Here is a 17,737-nt window from a genome sequence, read left to right on the forward strand (position 1 = left end):
GCCATCTGAAGACGCTTTACAGACAGGAAAACAGCATAAATGATGTGTGTGCGTGAAAAGTATTGATAAAGGAGGAAGTTTATGGCTCTCTCTTCCGATGGATCAGTGTGTGTGTGTGTGTGTGTGTGTGTGTGTGTGTGTGTGTGTCTGCCTGATCTTAAGGGAATCTATTCCACCCTTAAGATGTCAACGCCAACAAAAACGTTCCATTTCAGCCCACACACTGGGACAGATCTGGTATTCTGACGGGTTTTTACTGGTCTTACTGGTGTTTCTTCACATTGAAGCTGTGGGATGGGACTTCTCTTCAGCTGGAGCAGCGAAACATGCAACAACTCAGCATCTACCGGATAAAAACACAACGAGACACATGAAGCCTGGATTGGAAATATGTTTAATAAACCATAAAAGAAGAACATCCTGGTCACGGTGTGTGTGTGTGTGTGTGTGTGTGTGTGTGTGTGTGTGTGTACCCTCCTCTTCCTCAGAGCTCCTCTGGTTGTGTGTGAACAAACCTCCTTCCTCCTGATGCTGTGAGAACTTCAGCAGGTCTTCCTCACCGTGTCAGCGTGCTGCCTTCTGATTGGCTGTCAGACCAGCTCGCGGGGGAACCAGCGTGATTCTGGTTTTATCTGAAACCTGCACGCGCACCGTGAATCAGATCCTGCAGATCAGCTCAGTTTGTTTATTTCTGCCAAAATAAACAAAAACATGCAGATGTTTGCGGCGGGGTGCGCGTGCGCGTGACTATGCGTATCAACATCATCTGTGCTGACGTGCGTGTTTTTTTCTTCATGAACGCATCGCACATCGGGCGGTCTTCCCGCGCGTGCGCGCACGCATGCATGTGTGAGCGCGCGCGCACTTCACGTCTGCGTTGCCGCTGAGATCCTCTTTCTCTCCGCGCGCTGCTTCTCCTCCTCTTCAGTTTCAGGATCGACCTCCTTCACGCAGCATCTCTGCTCCTCCTTCTGCTGCTCCTCATCCTCCTCCTCCTCCTGCTCCTTCCTCTGCAGGTGGATGGCGGCTGGGAGCCCCGGACACACGCGCCATGCACGGCTGGTAGAGATCTTGTTTCCTCCAATAGATGTCTCTTTATTTTCTGTTTATGCGCGCGCGCGTGTGTGAGGATGCTGCTCGCTCTTTGTCTCTGCTTGCTGTGTGTGTGTGTGTGTGTGTGTGTGTGTGTGTTCAGGGAGGGAGAGGATGGTGGGAAAGTGAACAGTTGTTTTTCCTTAATTGACTAATTGACGCGCAGAAGCGTCACGTGCGTCTCCGCGCGCACGCCGCTGTAAATCCCGCTAAACGTGGACGCGCCGCGCTGTGGGGAGTTTATCCGACTTTGTGGTGACCCCCCCCCACGCGCCGTGGGCCCCCACGCGCCGTGTTCCCAGCAGGGCGTGTTTTTTGCGTCTCGTTTTTACGCACGCTTGTTGTTCCGCCGCGCGCGCGCGCGCATGCCGATGGTGGAGCAAAGTGAGATGTAACGCTCCTTCCTCCTCCTCCTCCTCCTTGTTTTGCAGGCAGCCTGCTGAGCACCTCCCTTCGCGCCGGGGGCCACATCCTTACATGACCCGCGGCTGAAGAGATGCGGCGCGCGGACCAGCCGCGTGGCATGCTGCCCACACCGGCCATCCAGCACTGACCATGGGGCTCCGCTCCAGGACCGTCGCTAGCGGCTCGGAGGAGCAGAAGAAGACTCCCGGCGCCCCCCCCGGGGACCTACTGGAGCAAGGCGGGGCGGAGAAGGATGGGACCCTGCTGCTGGTGGGTCCGGGCCGGGAGGACTTCAGGCGGGCTACTCAGGGAATGGGAATCGGACTGCTGGCCAAGACCCCCCTGAACTACACCCGGCCCGTGAAGAGGAATAACATCCGCAAGAGGAGGATCCAGAACCTGATCTACGACGCGCTGGAGAGGCCGAGAGGCTGGGCGCTGCTCTACCACGCCTTCGTGTGAGTACCGCACGCGGCACGTGCGCGGTGGGGGGTGCGTGGAGGCTGCAGCGGTGCTGATGTGTGCGTGGTTACGCAACTTCTCAGCCCGGTTCGGTCTGTGTGTGTGTGTGTGTGTGTGTGTGTTCAGGTGCTTGTAAAACTTTTAAACCACTTAAACCCACCAAAGTTACATAAGTGTTGCTGGAGAGCTGCTGCTCGTGCACGCGCTGATCAGGTGGAGTTTTGAAAGACCAGAAAACCATTCAGGGAGGATTTTTTAGCTTTTTGAAGCATTTTAGTCCCAAAACTTCCAATTCTTTCTGGACTGTTTGGGTTTAAAGCTGGAAAGTTCTGGTGGACGTGAGAGGATGTCTGCTGGTTGAAGCTGCTGTTTCTGAGTCTGGTCCATGACAGCTTCCGTCCCGCGGCTCTTCTCCAACCCACAGACTCACATGAAGGTCTTGTTAGCCTCTGTGGATCCAAATCCGCTGGATTCAGGTGTGTTGGGAAGCAGGATTGTCGCACTCATGGACCGGACTCAGGCTAGTCCACAGGGATAGTTCTCCATCGTCCTGACTTGCCAAACCGCTTACTTGGTAGTTTCTACATTTTTTTTTGGTTCTGTTCTCGGTCCAGATGATTCCACGCTGCTTCAGTCCAGGTTCTGTGTAGGATCCATCCCTCCACTCGGACCTGTTTCCACTGATCTTCAGTCTACTTCTTCTGCCTTTCCTCCCTTTTTCCCTTCCTTAAGAGCTGCCTCTTAACAACCACGTTTCCATGGAGACGTAGGAGGTCACATGACCAGTTCTCGTCAAGTAAAGAAGCTTCTGGGTGACTCTTTTGTCTTCTGACGGGCGAAGCAGCAATAGCAGTAGTGAAACAGAAATATCTGCTCCAAATGCAAAATGTTTCGTATCTCCGTCCTCCTCCAAAGGGGAGTCTCGTGGGACAGGATTTCAGGCACCAAACACCTGAAAATCACAACTGTACTTAGTCAAAATTTGAGAAAATGTTTCTTTTTTATGAGAAACTGTCGTGGAAACTGAGCTACAGTTAGTAAGGAGTCTTTTCTCAGTGTCTGAACAGAGAAAATTGGACTAAAAATGCAGAAAATGCCCAAAAAACTGGTTCTAGACCTCCAGAAAGCTGGAGGTCTGTTGATGAAGACCACTTTCTGCTGCTTTCTGTTGACCGGAAGAAGCATCTGTCTGGAGAAGGAAAACAACGAGAGGAGCTGGGAATTTCCAGCTCCTCTCGCTGAGCTGGTTGCGTAACTTCGTTCAGGGGCTGTGAAATCTGTCGGCGGCTGTCAGAAATCATCACGTAGAGTTACAGAGTGCTGCTTTTCGCAGCTCTGCAGACCCTCCAGTCATCCTTCCCCTCAGGTCTGTGAAGAAACCAGACGAACCAGTCAGGTTTGCTGGTTTTTAACTTCTGCTCTGTGTTCTCCTTCTGCATCTCTTGTGGATTGTTGGAAGTCCAGCCTGAGAGACTCAGCTCAGGGCAACAAAACTCTTTTCTCCTGACACTTGTGGAGGAAAACACCCCTCCATGGTCGGAGCCTGACTCATGGAGAGTGTTGCGTGTTTTCTCTGCAACACAACACATGTAACTCCCAATATGGCCGCTCCATATGCGCTGCTGGTGAGGGAGAGCAGTTCTTCTGTCAGCTGATATCACACAACGTCCAGCGTCATCTTCAGTGAAGAATCCCCGTCATGGTGTGTGTTAAACTAAAAAATTATCTTGGTTTACATTCAGAGAGACGGTATATTCTCACATAAAGGTGTTAATTCCAGCATTACGAATGAACTAAATATGCTAAAAAATAAATTTTCTCCGAAAGCAGAGACCTAGAAGAGACCGCAAGAACTGATGGTGGAACGGTACACTGATGGTACCCCAACATTATGCCAACAATATGCCAACATTATGCCAACTGTACACCAACTGTATGCCAACATTATGCCAACTGTACACCAACTGTATGCCAACATTATGCCAACTGTACACCAACTGTACGCCAACAGTATGCCAACAGTACGCCAACAGTACGCCAACTGTACGCCAACAATATGCCAACTGTACACCAACAGTACGCCAACAGTACGGCAACTGTACGCCAACAGTACGCCAACTGTACACCAACAGTATGCCAACAGTACGCCAACAGTATGCCAACAGTACGCCAACTGTACACCAACAGTATGCCAACAGTACGCCAACTGTACGCCAACAGTACGCCAACTGTACGCCAACAATATGCCAACTGTACACCAACAGTACGCCAACAGTACGCCAACTGTACACCAAAAGTATGCCAACAGTACGCCAACAGTACGCCAACTGTACACCAACAGTATGCCAACAGTACGCCAACAGTATGCCAACAGTACGCCAACTGTACGCCAACAGTACGCCAACTGTACACCAACAGTATGCCAACAGTACGCCAACAGTATGCCAACATTATGCCAACTGTACACCAACAATATGCCAACATTATGCCAACTGTACACCAACTGTATGCCAACATTATGCCAACTGTACACCAACTGTATGCCAACATTATGCCAACTGTACACCAACTGTATGCCAACATTATGCCAACATTATGCCAACTGTACACCAACAATATGCCAACATTATGCCAACTGTACACCAACTGTATGCCAACATTATGCCAACATTATGCCAACATTATGCCAACAATATGCCAACTGTACGCCAACTGTACGCCAACAATATGCCAACTGTTTGCCAACTGTACGCCAACTGTACACCAACTGTACGCCAACAATATGCCAACTGTACACCAACAATATGCCAACATTATGCCAACTGTACACCAACTGTATGCCAACATTATGCCAACATTATGCCAACAATATGCCAACTGTACGCCAACTGTACGCCAACAATATGCCAACTGTTTGCCAACTGTACGCCAACTGTACACCAACTGTACGCCAACAATATGCCAACTGTTTGCCAACTGTACGCCAACTGTACACCAACTGTACGCCAACAATATGCCAACTGTACGCCAACTGTACACCAACTGTACACCAACTGTACGCCAACAATATGCCAACTGTACGCCAACAGTACGCCAACAGTACGCCAACATTATGCCAACGTTATGCCAACTGTACGCCAACTGTACGCCAACAATATGCCAACTGTACGCCAACAGTATGCCAACAGTACGCCAACTGTACGCCAACAGTACGCCAACTGTACGCCAACAGTATGCCAACAGTACGCCAACTGTACGCCAACATTATGCCAACAACAAGCCGACGGTATGCCAACAATATGTCAACGATATGTTGATGGTACGCCAACAATATGTAAATGGTCCACCAACAGTATGCCTACGGTACGCCAACTGTACACCAACTGTATGCCAACAATATGCCAACTGTACGCCAACTGTACGCCAACAGTACGCCAACAGTACACCAACAGTACGCCAACAGTACGCCAACAGTACGCCAACTGTACGCCAACAATATGCCAACTGTACACCAACAGTACGCCAACAGTATGCCAACAGTACGCCAACTGTACGCCAACAGTATGCCAACAGTACGCCAACAATATGCCAACTGTACGCCAACAGTACGCCAACTGTACACCAACAGTATGCCAACAGTACGCCAACTGTACGCCAACAGTACGCCAACTGTACGCCAACAGTACGCCAGCTGTACGCCAACAGAACGCCAACTGTACACCAACAGTATGCCAACAGTACGCCAACTGTACGCCAACAGTACGCCAACTGTACGCCAACAATATGCCAACTGTACGCCAACAGTATGCCAACAGTACGCCAACTGTACACCAACAGTATGCCAACAGTACGCCAACTGTACGCCAACAGTACGCCAACTGTACACCAACAGTATGCCAGCAGTATGCCAACTGTACGCCAACATTATGCCAACAACAAGCCGACGGTATGCCAACAATATGTCAACGATATGTTGATGGTACGCCAACAATATGTAAATGGTCCACCAACAGTATGCCTACGGTACGCCATCTGTACACCAACTGTACGCCAACAATATGCCAACTGTACGCCTACTGTACGCCAACAGTATGCCAACTGTACGCCAACAGTACGCCAACAATATGCCAACTGTACGCCTACTGTACGCCAACAGTATGCCAACAGTATGCCAACTGTACGCCAACAGTACGCCAACAGTACGCCAACTGTACGCCAACAATATGCCAACAGTACACCAACTGTACGCCAACAGTATGCCAACAGTACGCCAACTGTACGCCAACAGTACGCCAACTGTACACCAACAGTATGCCAACAGTACGCCAACTGTATGCCAACAGTACGCCAACTGTACGCCAACAATATGCCAACTGTACACCAACAGTATGCCAACAGTACGCCAACAGTACGCCAACAGTATGCCAACAGTACGCCAACAGTACGCCAACTGTACACCAACAGTATGCCAACAGTACGCCAACTGTACGCCAACAGTATGCCAACTGTACGCCAACAATATGCCAACTGTACACCAACTGTACGCCAACAGTACGCCAACTGTACACCAACAGTATGCCAACAGTACGCCAACAGTATGCCAACAGTACGCCAACAGTATGCCAACTGTACACCAACAGTATGCCAACAGTACGCCAACAGTACGCCAACTGTACGCCAACAATATGCCAACTGTACACCAACTGTACGCCAACATTATGCCAACAGTACGCCAACTGTACGCCAACAGTACGCCAACTGTACACCAACAGTATGCCAACTGTACGCCAACTGTACGCCAACATTATGCCAACAACAAGCCGACGGTATGCCAACAATATGTCAACGATATGTTGATGGTACGCCAACAATATGTAAATGGTCCACCAACAGTATGCCTACGGTACGCCAATGGTACGCACGTTGATTGGAAGGTCATGGCTCAATTTTTTTTCAGTTCAGTAAGATAACATATGCAAATCTTAAAACTTCTTAACTTGCTGGAAACTGGAACTGCACACTTAACTCTTCATTTTAGGTAAATTCTTAAAAATTGGTTTCCTTCTGTCACATTCCTTTTAATGTCAAATATAACAACTTTTCTTCTAAATAAAAAGCTGAATAATTAAAATAATCAGACTAATTAAAATATGTAGTTTTACTGGAAGTCAGTGAGGGAGTTTTGTCCGTAAAAGTTACGAGGTCATCCCTACGAGCTTTTTTTTCACAAGCTAACACAGAAGGATCCCAACTAGCTGGGAGAAAGGGATTCACAAACATTTAACTAAGTGATTCCTGGTTCTGGCGTCCCGCGACACTTTGATCCGGCTCCTTCTGATCCCAATGAAAACCAATTTTCCTAACATCCTTGCTTGAATGAAAAGTATCCTGGATGAATTTTTATTCTTAAAACAGCCCAAAACAACACATATAAAACATTTCCCAACATTAAAACCCATTCCCCACATAACCTGGTCTACAGCGACCAAGAAGTCCACTTCGCTTCAGATCACACCGGACCCGACGTCACGCAAAACAAACACAAATCCTGCAGAAAGGCGTCAAATTAGCAGTAAAATCAGTCTAACACTGCTCTTCCCTGCTTCTCTAACACATGTGTGTATTTACTGGTCACCATGTCATCTTGCTCAAGGGCACTTCAGTGTTTGGTGCTGCCAGCGGGAAGAATTACTCACACACTTCAGCCACAGGTGGCGATGCACGGGCAACACCGCAACGTGATACATGTGTAGGGAAGATGAAAGAGCAGAAATCGAAGGCGGAAGGTTGTTTTTAACCCAAAACAACGTAGGAAGTTACGTATCGTAACTTTCTGTTAAAGGAAAACATTTCCTCAGCGTCAGAAACGCCACAGGTGGGATTCATTCAGTCAGCTCCCCTCCTGTCAGGCCGATAACGCCGAGAACGCAGATAATTGAATTTAAGTCGACAGTTCTTTTCCTCCTCGGGGATTTTTACTATCAGCTGGGTGACTTCGCCTCGGTGGAGTCCAGGAAGCTGCAACGTTCCCTGAGGAGGCTTCACAACGTCCCCAGTTTACCAGAAGAGTGGTGCAGCTGTTACTGGTTGCTAACGTGTGAACCCAGTCTCCTGGTGTTGTGGTCTGTAGTCAGACTGATATATAACCCGTGCTTTCTTTTCCAGTTTGACGTAGTATGGAATATGGATTTGACTCAATTTCTTTGGAAAAGGAAACAGAAGCATCAGATCAGACCAAACTCTAAAGTGACTTCAGGTCCGAGAACCAGTCCAGGATCAAGCCCAGTCTCTGTAACCAAGTTTAAAACCAACATAACTCCCGTGGAAGTGGAAACTTTTAAAGCAGGGGGCTCAAAGTCGGTCCTGGAGGGCTGCTGTCCTGCCAGTTTTCCACGTATCCCTGCTCCAACACACCTGGCTTCCATTAAATGGATCCAACAGCAAAGTTCTGTACAGTGACTGATTAGTCTGAGTCAGGTGTGTTGGAGCAGGGATACATGGAAAACCTGCAGGGTTGTGGCCCTCCAGGACCGGAGCGGGACATGCCTGTTCTAAAGCAAGTCCAAGTCATGTCCCTAAATCCAAGAAATAATGAGCAGATTTGTTTTTTCCATCTGAAGTTGTTGTTTAGATTTTTTAACAAAATATAAATAACCAGTGAAATGTTGGAATGGTTGCAGTTAAACAGGTGTCCACCAGGGGGCAGAAGACAAGAAAGAACTTGTATAGAACTGAGGTTTGAGCAACGTTTTTACCAAAGAGATTAAATATTCCACCGTCATTTGGCAGATTCTTTCATCCAAAGCCACTTACATGTGATAAGTCATCAATAAACCAAACCAATTAACCTAACATGCATGTTTGTTTCTGAGAAATGGTTTCTCAGAAACTGAGCACACTTGGCATTAAAGGGTTAAGTTTGAGCTCAAAACCATCAAACAAGTCGAAGTTTTACGAGCAAGAACCACACTTAGGCCGAAGGCTTAAGGTCGGACCATCTTGGGAGTCCATGGCGACGACTCAGGATGGGGTTACCATCTCAGCATGTTAGCTACATTAGCCAACATGGGGGGTGAAAAGAAGAGTAACGTGAGCTACTAATGGTTTAATGATATGGAGGATGAAGAGGGTAGGGACGAAGGGGTGGACAGAGGAAGGGTGGATCAATCGGGATGGGTCAGGGGAGGTTCAGGTGAGCTTGGGGTCAGAGGGTTTACCAGGTAATAACAGGTGTTGCCCTGCTCCACGACTTTCCCCAGTTTGCTGATCCTTCCTGTTGGCTACCTTGGTTTGTTTCTTTAGAGGGAGAGAGAGAGAGAGGGAGAGAGAAAGAGAGAGAGAGACGGATGGAGAGAGAGAGAGGGATGGAAACAGGAGATGTCTGACATCAGCAGTTTTCATGGCGGATCTCTGGTGATCCTTGGCCTCATCGCACCACCCGGACATGCCGGACAGCTGGACCGTTTCCCACAATGCACCTCTTCCTCCCTGATGCCTGCAGACAGTAACGCTCCTCACCGATGTTCCAGTCAGATACCGGTTCAGCAGAGCTTCACTCTAACGTCTCTGATGCGAAGCAGAAAGAAGAACCTGATGCTTCTCCGTCTCACCTGATCCTCCCAGAAGCTGCTGAACCAGCAGGAAGACGTCTTACTGGTTTCACTGCTGAACCAGCAGGAAGACGTCTTACTGGTTTCGCTGCTGAACCAGCAGCTTCCATTCTGAATCCAGAGAATCGCGTCTCGTTGGAGAACCTCCACATCCCTCAGCAGCTGCAGGCTGAGGACGCTCTGCTCTGTCCTGGAACCGGTGGGAAACCGGATCCGACTGATGGAGAAATCCAAAGGAGATTTACCGACTCACACAGACACTATTGATCCTGCTGAGGCTCCGCCCACAATAAAAACAAACAAACAAATGAAGACAGATGGCCTGCTGGGTTCAGCAGCGTGCTCCATCTAACATCATTTCAGTGGCTGACGTCAGGAGTCCGACCGAGGAAGCAGAGTCACCGTTACAGCATGTTGCCTTCAGGTGCAGCTGGGTTGTTTCAGCTTCCTGATGCTGGTTCATGTCTAAAGTCTCAGTTTAAATCCGCCGCCCTCAAACGCCCGGCATCCTGTTTCACTGGCCTGGTTGCGAGGTAGCGCGTCCTCCAGAGGGCAGTACAGGTTCTACACCAGTCCTGGTCCTGGAGGGCCGGACTACAGGTTTTCCAAGTGACCCTCTCTCAGACGCAGACCAGCTCTGCTCATGTCTGCTAAACACACTGATGTGAATCAGGTGTGTTGCAGCAGGGACACTTGGAAAACCTGCAGGACTTCGGTCTCGAGGACCAGGACTGAGGATCCCTGCCTTAAAGGGTCGTGTCACCATGGCAACCTAAGCTGGAACCTAAGATGCCTACAAAGCACTCATTCAGAGTCCAGACCAGAGTCCAGACCAGTATTCAAAACAATCACCGGACCAGTTACCGGACCAGAGTCCAGACCAGAGTCTAGACCAGTTACCAGACCAGAATCTACACCAGCATCCAAACTAATCACCAGACCAGTTACTGGACATGAGTCCAGACCTGAGTCCAGACCAGAATCCAAACCAAACACCAGACCAGTAACCAGTAACCAGACCACAGTCCAGACCAGTTACTGGACCTGAGTCCAGACTAACCATGAAGAAGCAGCGTTGAGGTTCCATATGAGGTTAAACCACGTCGACAGTTTTACATCCAGGTTTTCACACCTGTTGTAAACTTTACTTCTTCTACTGGTGTTTTTGGACAGTTGGTAGCGACAAAGTTGTTTACAACCATCCAAAACAGCAGAAGAAGAATTTTTTTTTTTTTTTTTTTTTTTTTTTTTGCTGTTCTCAACTTCTTCTGGTGCTTTTTATTTCATGTTTTCTCTATAATCTCCTTCCTGTTATTCTTCTTCTGTGGTTCGTTCTTTTCGAGGGTTGCGTATCGACTTTACAACTCAACACCGCCCCCTGCGATTTCTGGTGGTATCAGTCCATTTTCTGCATCAAGTGACAGAAAGCTAAGCTCCTTGAAAATTGGACCAAATTATTTGCGCAACCGACGGAGGAGACGGACGAAACTGTATCTATTGATCATAAATGGGACTAGCTGTCGGTTCGTTAACCAGCGCTAACTATAAGCTTTATCAGAAATGATTAAATTGAAGTTTTCTTCTGATGAAACAGTTTTTTTTATTAGAAAACATGTTGACTTCGAAGCAGCACGTCATGCCCCTTGATCGCAGGTCAGTTAGCTTTATTCCCGGCCTGTTTTTAATCCAGATGTGGAAATTAAACCCTAATCCCGATTCTTGCTCATCGTGTTTCCTACGAAGGCCTGAAAAAGTCACCTGAGGGGATCTGGTGTCCGCTGCTGCTTGTTTTCTGTGGCTAACGCTCAGATCTGTGTTTTCTGGCTGTTCTGCTCAGATGAATGAAAGGAGGCGGCGCGATCAGGATGAAACGGCTGCAGTGAGAGTCAGGCTGAAAGCTCAGTGTGTTGCTCATTAGGGTGATGAGCTCTCATTAGTGGCTGCAGATTCCACACGGCGATTTGGCGGCAGTGCACGGCGCCGCGTCAGCTAAAAGCGCGGCGCTTATCAAGCTTCGGTTAGACAGGAAGCAGCGTGCATCCATGAGAATTTCTTTGCTAAGCTAATTCAAGAGGGTTTTTTGAGCTTCGTTGTCAGATAAAAAGCTGTTTTCTTTTTCTTCCCGAAGCCTTTAAAGTCGACATTTTCAGTGTTTAATTCAGTCTGATCAGTTCAATCTGCGGAGCTTCAAATGATCTGTGGCTGATGGATGGAAAGTGTGCAGAATTGATTTCCGTCATGGATACATTAACAGAATTTGCCCTGCAAAGACTCATTGATACTTCCTTTTATTGATATTCTCAGGGAAACACACTGCAGTGATACCAAACGAGCGATACTGCATTTAAATCTGATAGTTTCACTGCATTTGCTTCAGTATGTCACAAACTCATCACTTCTTCTCATAAAAGTCAGACTGCACTAGCATTTTATAGCTTTTTCCTCCCACTGCTGTGTGATGGAAAACATTAAATTTAACACATTAAAGCTTGAATTTGTAGGTTTTGGAAAGTTTAAAAGGCAGCTTCTCGTTTGTATCTGTGACTTTCACAGATACAAACAATTTTCACAGTTTTTCATGTGTTCATCTAGTCACCTTTATAGATAAATTAATAATAATGTTATTACAGGAAGTGCAGCTTTATTTGGATATTTAGTTGTATGATTGTATCATTCAGAAAAATGCAGACCTGACTTCGTGGCACTGTTCAGTTTATTTTGGATGATTGTTGACATTAGTTTTAATTTTTTGTTTGTGTGAGCCAAAAACTGCTAATAAGCAATCGCCTTAAAGTGTAATACCGCTGATGACCACTAGGTGCTAAGACAATACGACCTCACCATAATCGTGTTCCTCTGATTACTGAGCTACTTTTACTTCCTGGATGTTACTTCTGACTTTCTGTTCTATAAAAATATGGATATTTGCAGCTGTGATTCGCTGCCACAAAGTTTACAACCGTCCGAAAACACCCGAAGAAGAAAAGAATAATACGTCTTCCTGTTTTTCTTCTTCTCTGGTTCTCTGGTTGTGTGTCGGTTATACAACTCAACACTGCCCCTGTGGTTTCTGGAGGTATTGCTCCATTTCTGCGTTGTTGGGACTGAACTAAATTGAAAAGTGATCTATTTACGAATGAACATACCCAATGACAACTATATTAACAGAAGTTGTTTGATGGTGGACATCAAGGTGAAGAGTAGACTTCAGTGATGTGCTTTCCATCTGGAAGAGGGACATTTGCAGAATGATTCAGTAATTATCTTGTTTTTAGAGCTACTTGTTATAGTTTCAGTTTGACTCCAAAGTTTGTCTGATGTTGTTTGTGTTGTCTTTGTCAGCTTACAGACTATAGAGATGCAGCATATCGAGCTTTTCTAGTCATACAGATCACTCAAAGCGCTTTACACTACTTGTCACATTCTCCCATTCACACACACACACGCATTCAACTCACTCATACCCCGATAGGCACATCGGGGGGCAGTTTGGGGTTCAGTGTCTTGCCCTAGGACACTTTGGAATTTCAGGGGAAGCCTGGAATCGATCCCCCAACTTACCAGTTGTCATTCAACTGGTAACGACGATTTGCACGGTAGCGCTTTGGTTGCCAGAGTATTTATAGGGAGAAGTGGATGTCTGCTGGGTCAGAGTTAGTGCAGTGCTGCATGTTAAGCTACCTCTGCTCCATTTCTGCCTCCAGCTGTGGTAGCAGCTGCTCGCCGGAGATGCAGCAGATTGACAACTGGTGCTATTAGCTCACTGCTTCTTCACTGCTACTGCAGAAGATTCAGTCGCCACTGACTGGACCGCTGACTGGTCTACTAACTTGACCACTAACTGGACCACTGACTGGACCACTAACTGGACCACTGACTGGACCACTAACTGGACCACTGACTGGACCACTGACTGGTCCACTGACTGGACCACTAACTGGACCACTAACTGGACCACTAACTGGACCACTGACTGGACCCCTGGTTGGACCACTAACTGGACCACTGACTGGACCACTGACTGGACCACTGACTGGTCCACTGACTGGACCACAAACTGGACCACTAACTGGACCACTAACTGGACCACTGACTGGACCCCTGGTTGGACCACTAACTGGACCACTGACTGGACCACTGACTGGTCCACTGACTGGACCACTAACTGGACCACTAACTGGACCACTGACTGGACCCCTGGTTGGACCACTGACTGGACCACTGACTGGACCGCTGACTGGACCACTAACTGGACCCCTGGTTGGACCACTGACTGGACCGCTGACTGGACCACTAACTGGACCACTGACTAGACCACTAACTGGACCACTGACTGGACCGCTGACTGGACCACTGACTGGACCACTGACTGGACCACTAACTAGACCACTGACTGGACCGCTGACTGGACCACTGACTGGACCACTGACTGGACCACTAACTAGACCACTGACTGGACCACTGACTGGACCACTGACTAGACCACTGACTGGATCACTGACTGGACCACTAACTGGACCCCTGGTTGGACCACTGACTGGAGCACTGACAAGACCACTGACTGGACCACTGACTGGACCGCTGACTGGACCACTAGCTGAACCCCTGGTTGGACCACTGACTGGACCACTGACTGGACCGCTGACTGGACCACTAACTGGACCACTGACTGGACCACTGACAAGACCACTGACTGGATCACTGACTGAACCACTAACTGGACCCCTGGTTGGACCACTGACTGGACCGTTGACTGGACCACTAACTAGACCACTGACTGGATCACTGACTGGACCACTGACTGGACAACTGACAAGACCACTGACTGGACCACTGACTGGACCGCTGACTGGACCACTAACTGGACCCCTGGTTGGACCACTGACTGGACCACTGACTGGACCGCTGACCGGACCACTAACTGGACCACTGACTGGACCACTATCAAGAGCACTGACTGGATCCCTGACTGGACCACTAACTGGACCCCTGGTTGGACCACTAACTGGATCACTGACTGGACCGCTAACTGAACCCCTGGTTGGACCACTGACTGGACCGCTGACTGGACCACTAACTAGACCACTGACTGGATCACTGACTGGACCACTGACTGGACCATTGACAAGACCACTGACTGAACCACTGACTGGACCACTGACTGGACCACTAACTGGACCCCTGGTTGGACCAATGACTGGACCACTGACTGGAATGCATACTGGACCACTAACTGGACCACTGACTGGACCGCTGACTGGACCACTAACTGGACCACTAAGTAGACCACTAACTGGACCACTGACTGGACCGCTGACTGGAGCACTGACTGGACCACTAACTGGACCCCTGGTTGGACCACTAACTGGACCACTGACTGGACCGCTGACTGGACCACTAACTGGACCACTGACTGGACCACTGACTGGACCGCTGACTGGACCACTAACTGGACCCCTGGTTGGACCACTAACTGGACCACTGACTGGACCGCTGACTGGACCACTAACTGGACCACTGACTGGACCACTGACAAGACCACTGACTGGATCACTGACTGGACCACTAACTGGACCCCTGGTTGGACCACTGACTGGACCGCTGACTGGACCACTAACTAGACCACTGACTGGATCACTGACTGGACCACTGACTGGACCACTGACAAGACCACTGACTGGACCACTGACTGGATCGCTGACTGGACCACTAACTGGACCCCTGGTTGGACCACTGACTGGACCACTGACTGGACCGCTGACTGGACCACTAACTAGACCACTGACTGGATCACTAACTGGACCACTGACTGGACCCCTGGTTTGACCACTGACTGGACTGCTGACTGGACCACTAACTGGACCACTGACAAGACCCCTGGTTGGACCACTGACTGGACCGCTGACTGGACCACTAACTGGACCACTGACTGGACCCCTGGTTGGACCACTGACTGGACCGCTGACTGGACCACTGACTGGACCCCTGGTTGGACCACTGACTGGACCGCTGACTGGACCACTAACTGGACCACTAACTGGACCACTGACTGGACCGCTGACTGGACCACTAACTGGACCACTGACTGGACGGCTGATCTCATGCTGGTTTGCGCCGCTTCTCTTATTCTACTGTCAGTGAAAACATAGTTGGATTATTGCGTTTATTAAGATTTTTGTGTGGCATCAAGGAGCTCAAATTAATTTTTGTTTATCAGTAAAAACCTTCTCAGGTTCCTCAGCACTGCATCAGTATCCTCTGTTCCATAAATTAAAGTACTTTTATCGGTTCTCCAATTTAAAATTGATCTGGTTGAAGGAGAAAGCCTAAAAGGCTTTGCTCTTATTATTAATGCCTAAATAATTTATAGCTTGGTGCATGGAGCAGGAAACTGTGAAACATCTCTTGTCAGGAGTAACTTGAGTACTTCAGATCGGCTTGGACGGGATTCAGGAAGTAAACTGGCAGGATTTTCTAATGGGGGGATAAGAACAGCTGTTTAAGGTGCTGTGTTGATGTAAATTCAGTTTAAATGGTCAGATTTGGTCTCAGACAGGAAACAGAGGCGTTCGCTGACTGCTGATAGAATGAGATTTTACATGCATGACTTCAGTGGGTGAGCTCGGGCTGGTTGATCGGAGGAGACTGTTTATGTTTACCAGCTGTGGCTTCAGTTCATGGCTCCCTAATAGCCTCTGTGGTTGTGGTCATTTAGCATAATGACGTTCATTTTCCACAAATGTTGCTCCGTTGGGAGAGTCGCTCAGCTATCAAACATCCGTACTCCATTAACCAGAAATGTAATGACAGATTCATTTGAAGTGGTGAAATTGCTAAATTTAAACGTCTCTTTTTGATTACGTTTCAGGCGCTAGAAAGAACTGGATCAGTTTGTTTCCCAGATGGATGCAGCGTTGTTTTGGATAACTTTGGCCATTTAGTCACATGAACCACAGAGGAAGACATGTTTTAATTCATTCTATAGATGAACTGACTGACTAATAAAACATTAATCATGTTATCGAACATTAAACATGAATGATCTGTTCAGCTGATGATATAAACGCAATAAAACCCAAGAAAACCACCAAATATTCCACTTTAAATGCTTTAAACATGGCCGACGCAGGATGTCACCATTGGTACAGGTATTGTTAAGCAGTAATCACGGTTTTACAGTCATTCTGTGTTGATTTACCATCATAAAAAAATGCTTAAAATCACACAGGCACTCTTTATAGGTCCTTATCTGGTGTGGTAGAGACCTGCTGTGGACAGTAAGGATAATAAATGATCATCAGGATTAAAACAAACCCAAAAGAAAAGTCCCATTTCTGCTCTTTATGACAGTAAACGAGGACGCCTGTTTCAAATGATGTCATACATCACCGCATTCACACGTCCATGTGTCTTCCACGTTACCGGGGTTGTTCATGCAGTTCATCCACTAGAGGGCAGCGGTGAGTTCAGAGTTCACTTCCACGTTTATACCGGTTGGAAGTGGAAATGCATATCTGTTCACAACCGCCTGAAAACACCAGAAGAAGAACAAAACCACAGTTTTGTTTTTATTCTGCTGTTATTTACATTTGCTGCGTCTTCTTCGGGTGCTTTTTTAGTTGGATGTTCCTCTTCTTCTTCTCTGGTTTGTTTCTTTTGCTGGGTGTGTGTCAGCTATACAACTCAACTCTGCAATTTCTGGTGGTTTTGCTCCGTTTTCCGTGTCACGCGATAGATGAACGGACCAGTTCACGTACGTAACCAACCCGTCCTTCTAACTTTGATCTTGAGCTGTGAGATTGTACAGATCAGAAGTTTGGATGTTTGAGATGCTCCAAGCAGAAACTTCCTCGTTGATCACCTGATCAACTCGACCTGCTGCTCATGTAAACGTTTGAACCCTTAAATCACCCCTCATCTCCGCTGTAAAGGACTGAACTCCAGTTTGTTTGTCCTTCCTGGGAGGATGAAGGCGACGAGCCAGATGTTTCTGCTCTGCTGGATCTCCTCGTTCTTCTCCTGACCAGAGGACACAATCTGTCCGCCTGCCTAGAAGCACCGACTGCTGCAGGAGAGATGGCTTTAGGGAGGTTGCTGGTTGTAGTGGCACTTCCTTACCACCACTTTGAAGTCCGTCTAGCAACTTTGTATTTGAAACGCGAGAAGAC

General features: G+C 48.0%; 1 protein-coding gene across 1 annotated transcript in view; it reads left to right on the top strand.

Annotated features, from left to right (window-relative positions):
• Positions 1–1,647: 1,647 nt before the first annotated feature.
• Positions 1,648–17,737, top strand: part of kcnq3 (potassium voltage-gated channel, KQT-like subfamily, member 3) — a gene marked incomplete at both ends in the record, with an annotated part of 127,476 nt that continues 111,386 nt past the window's right edge. The window contains one exon of the mRNA XM_079243281.1: positions 1,648–1,955. Coding sequence (XP_079099407.1) covers positions 1,648–1,955 — 308 coding nt within the window. The remainder of the gene's footprint in view (positions 1,956–17,737) is intronic.

This window comes from Telmatherina bonti, assembly GCF_933228915.1.
Source record: "Telmatherina bonti genome assembly, chromosome: 7".
In the NCBI taxonomy this organism is placed as follows: Eukaryota; Metazoa; Chordata; class Actinopteri; order Atheriniformes; family Telmatherinidae; genus Telmatherina; species Telmatherina bonti.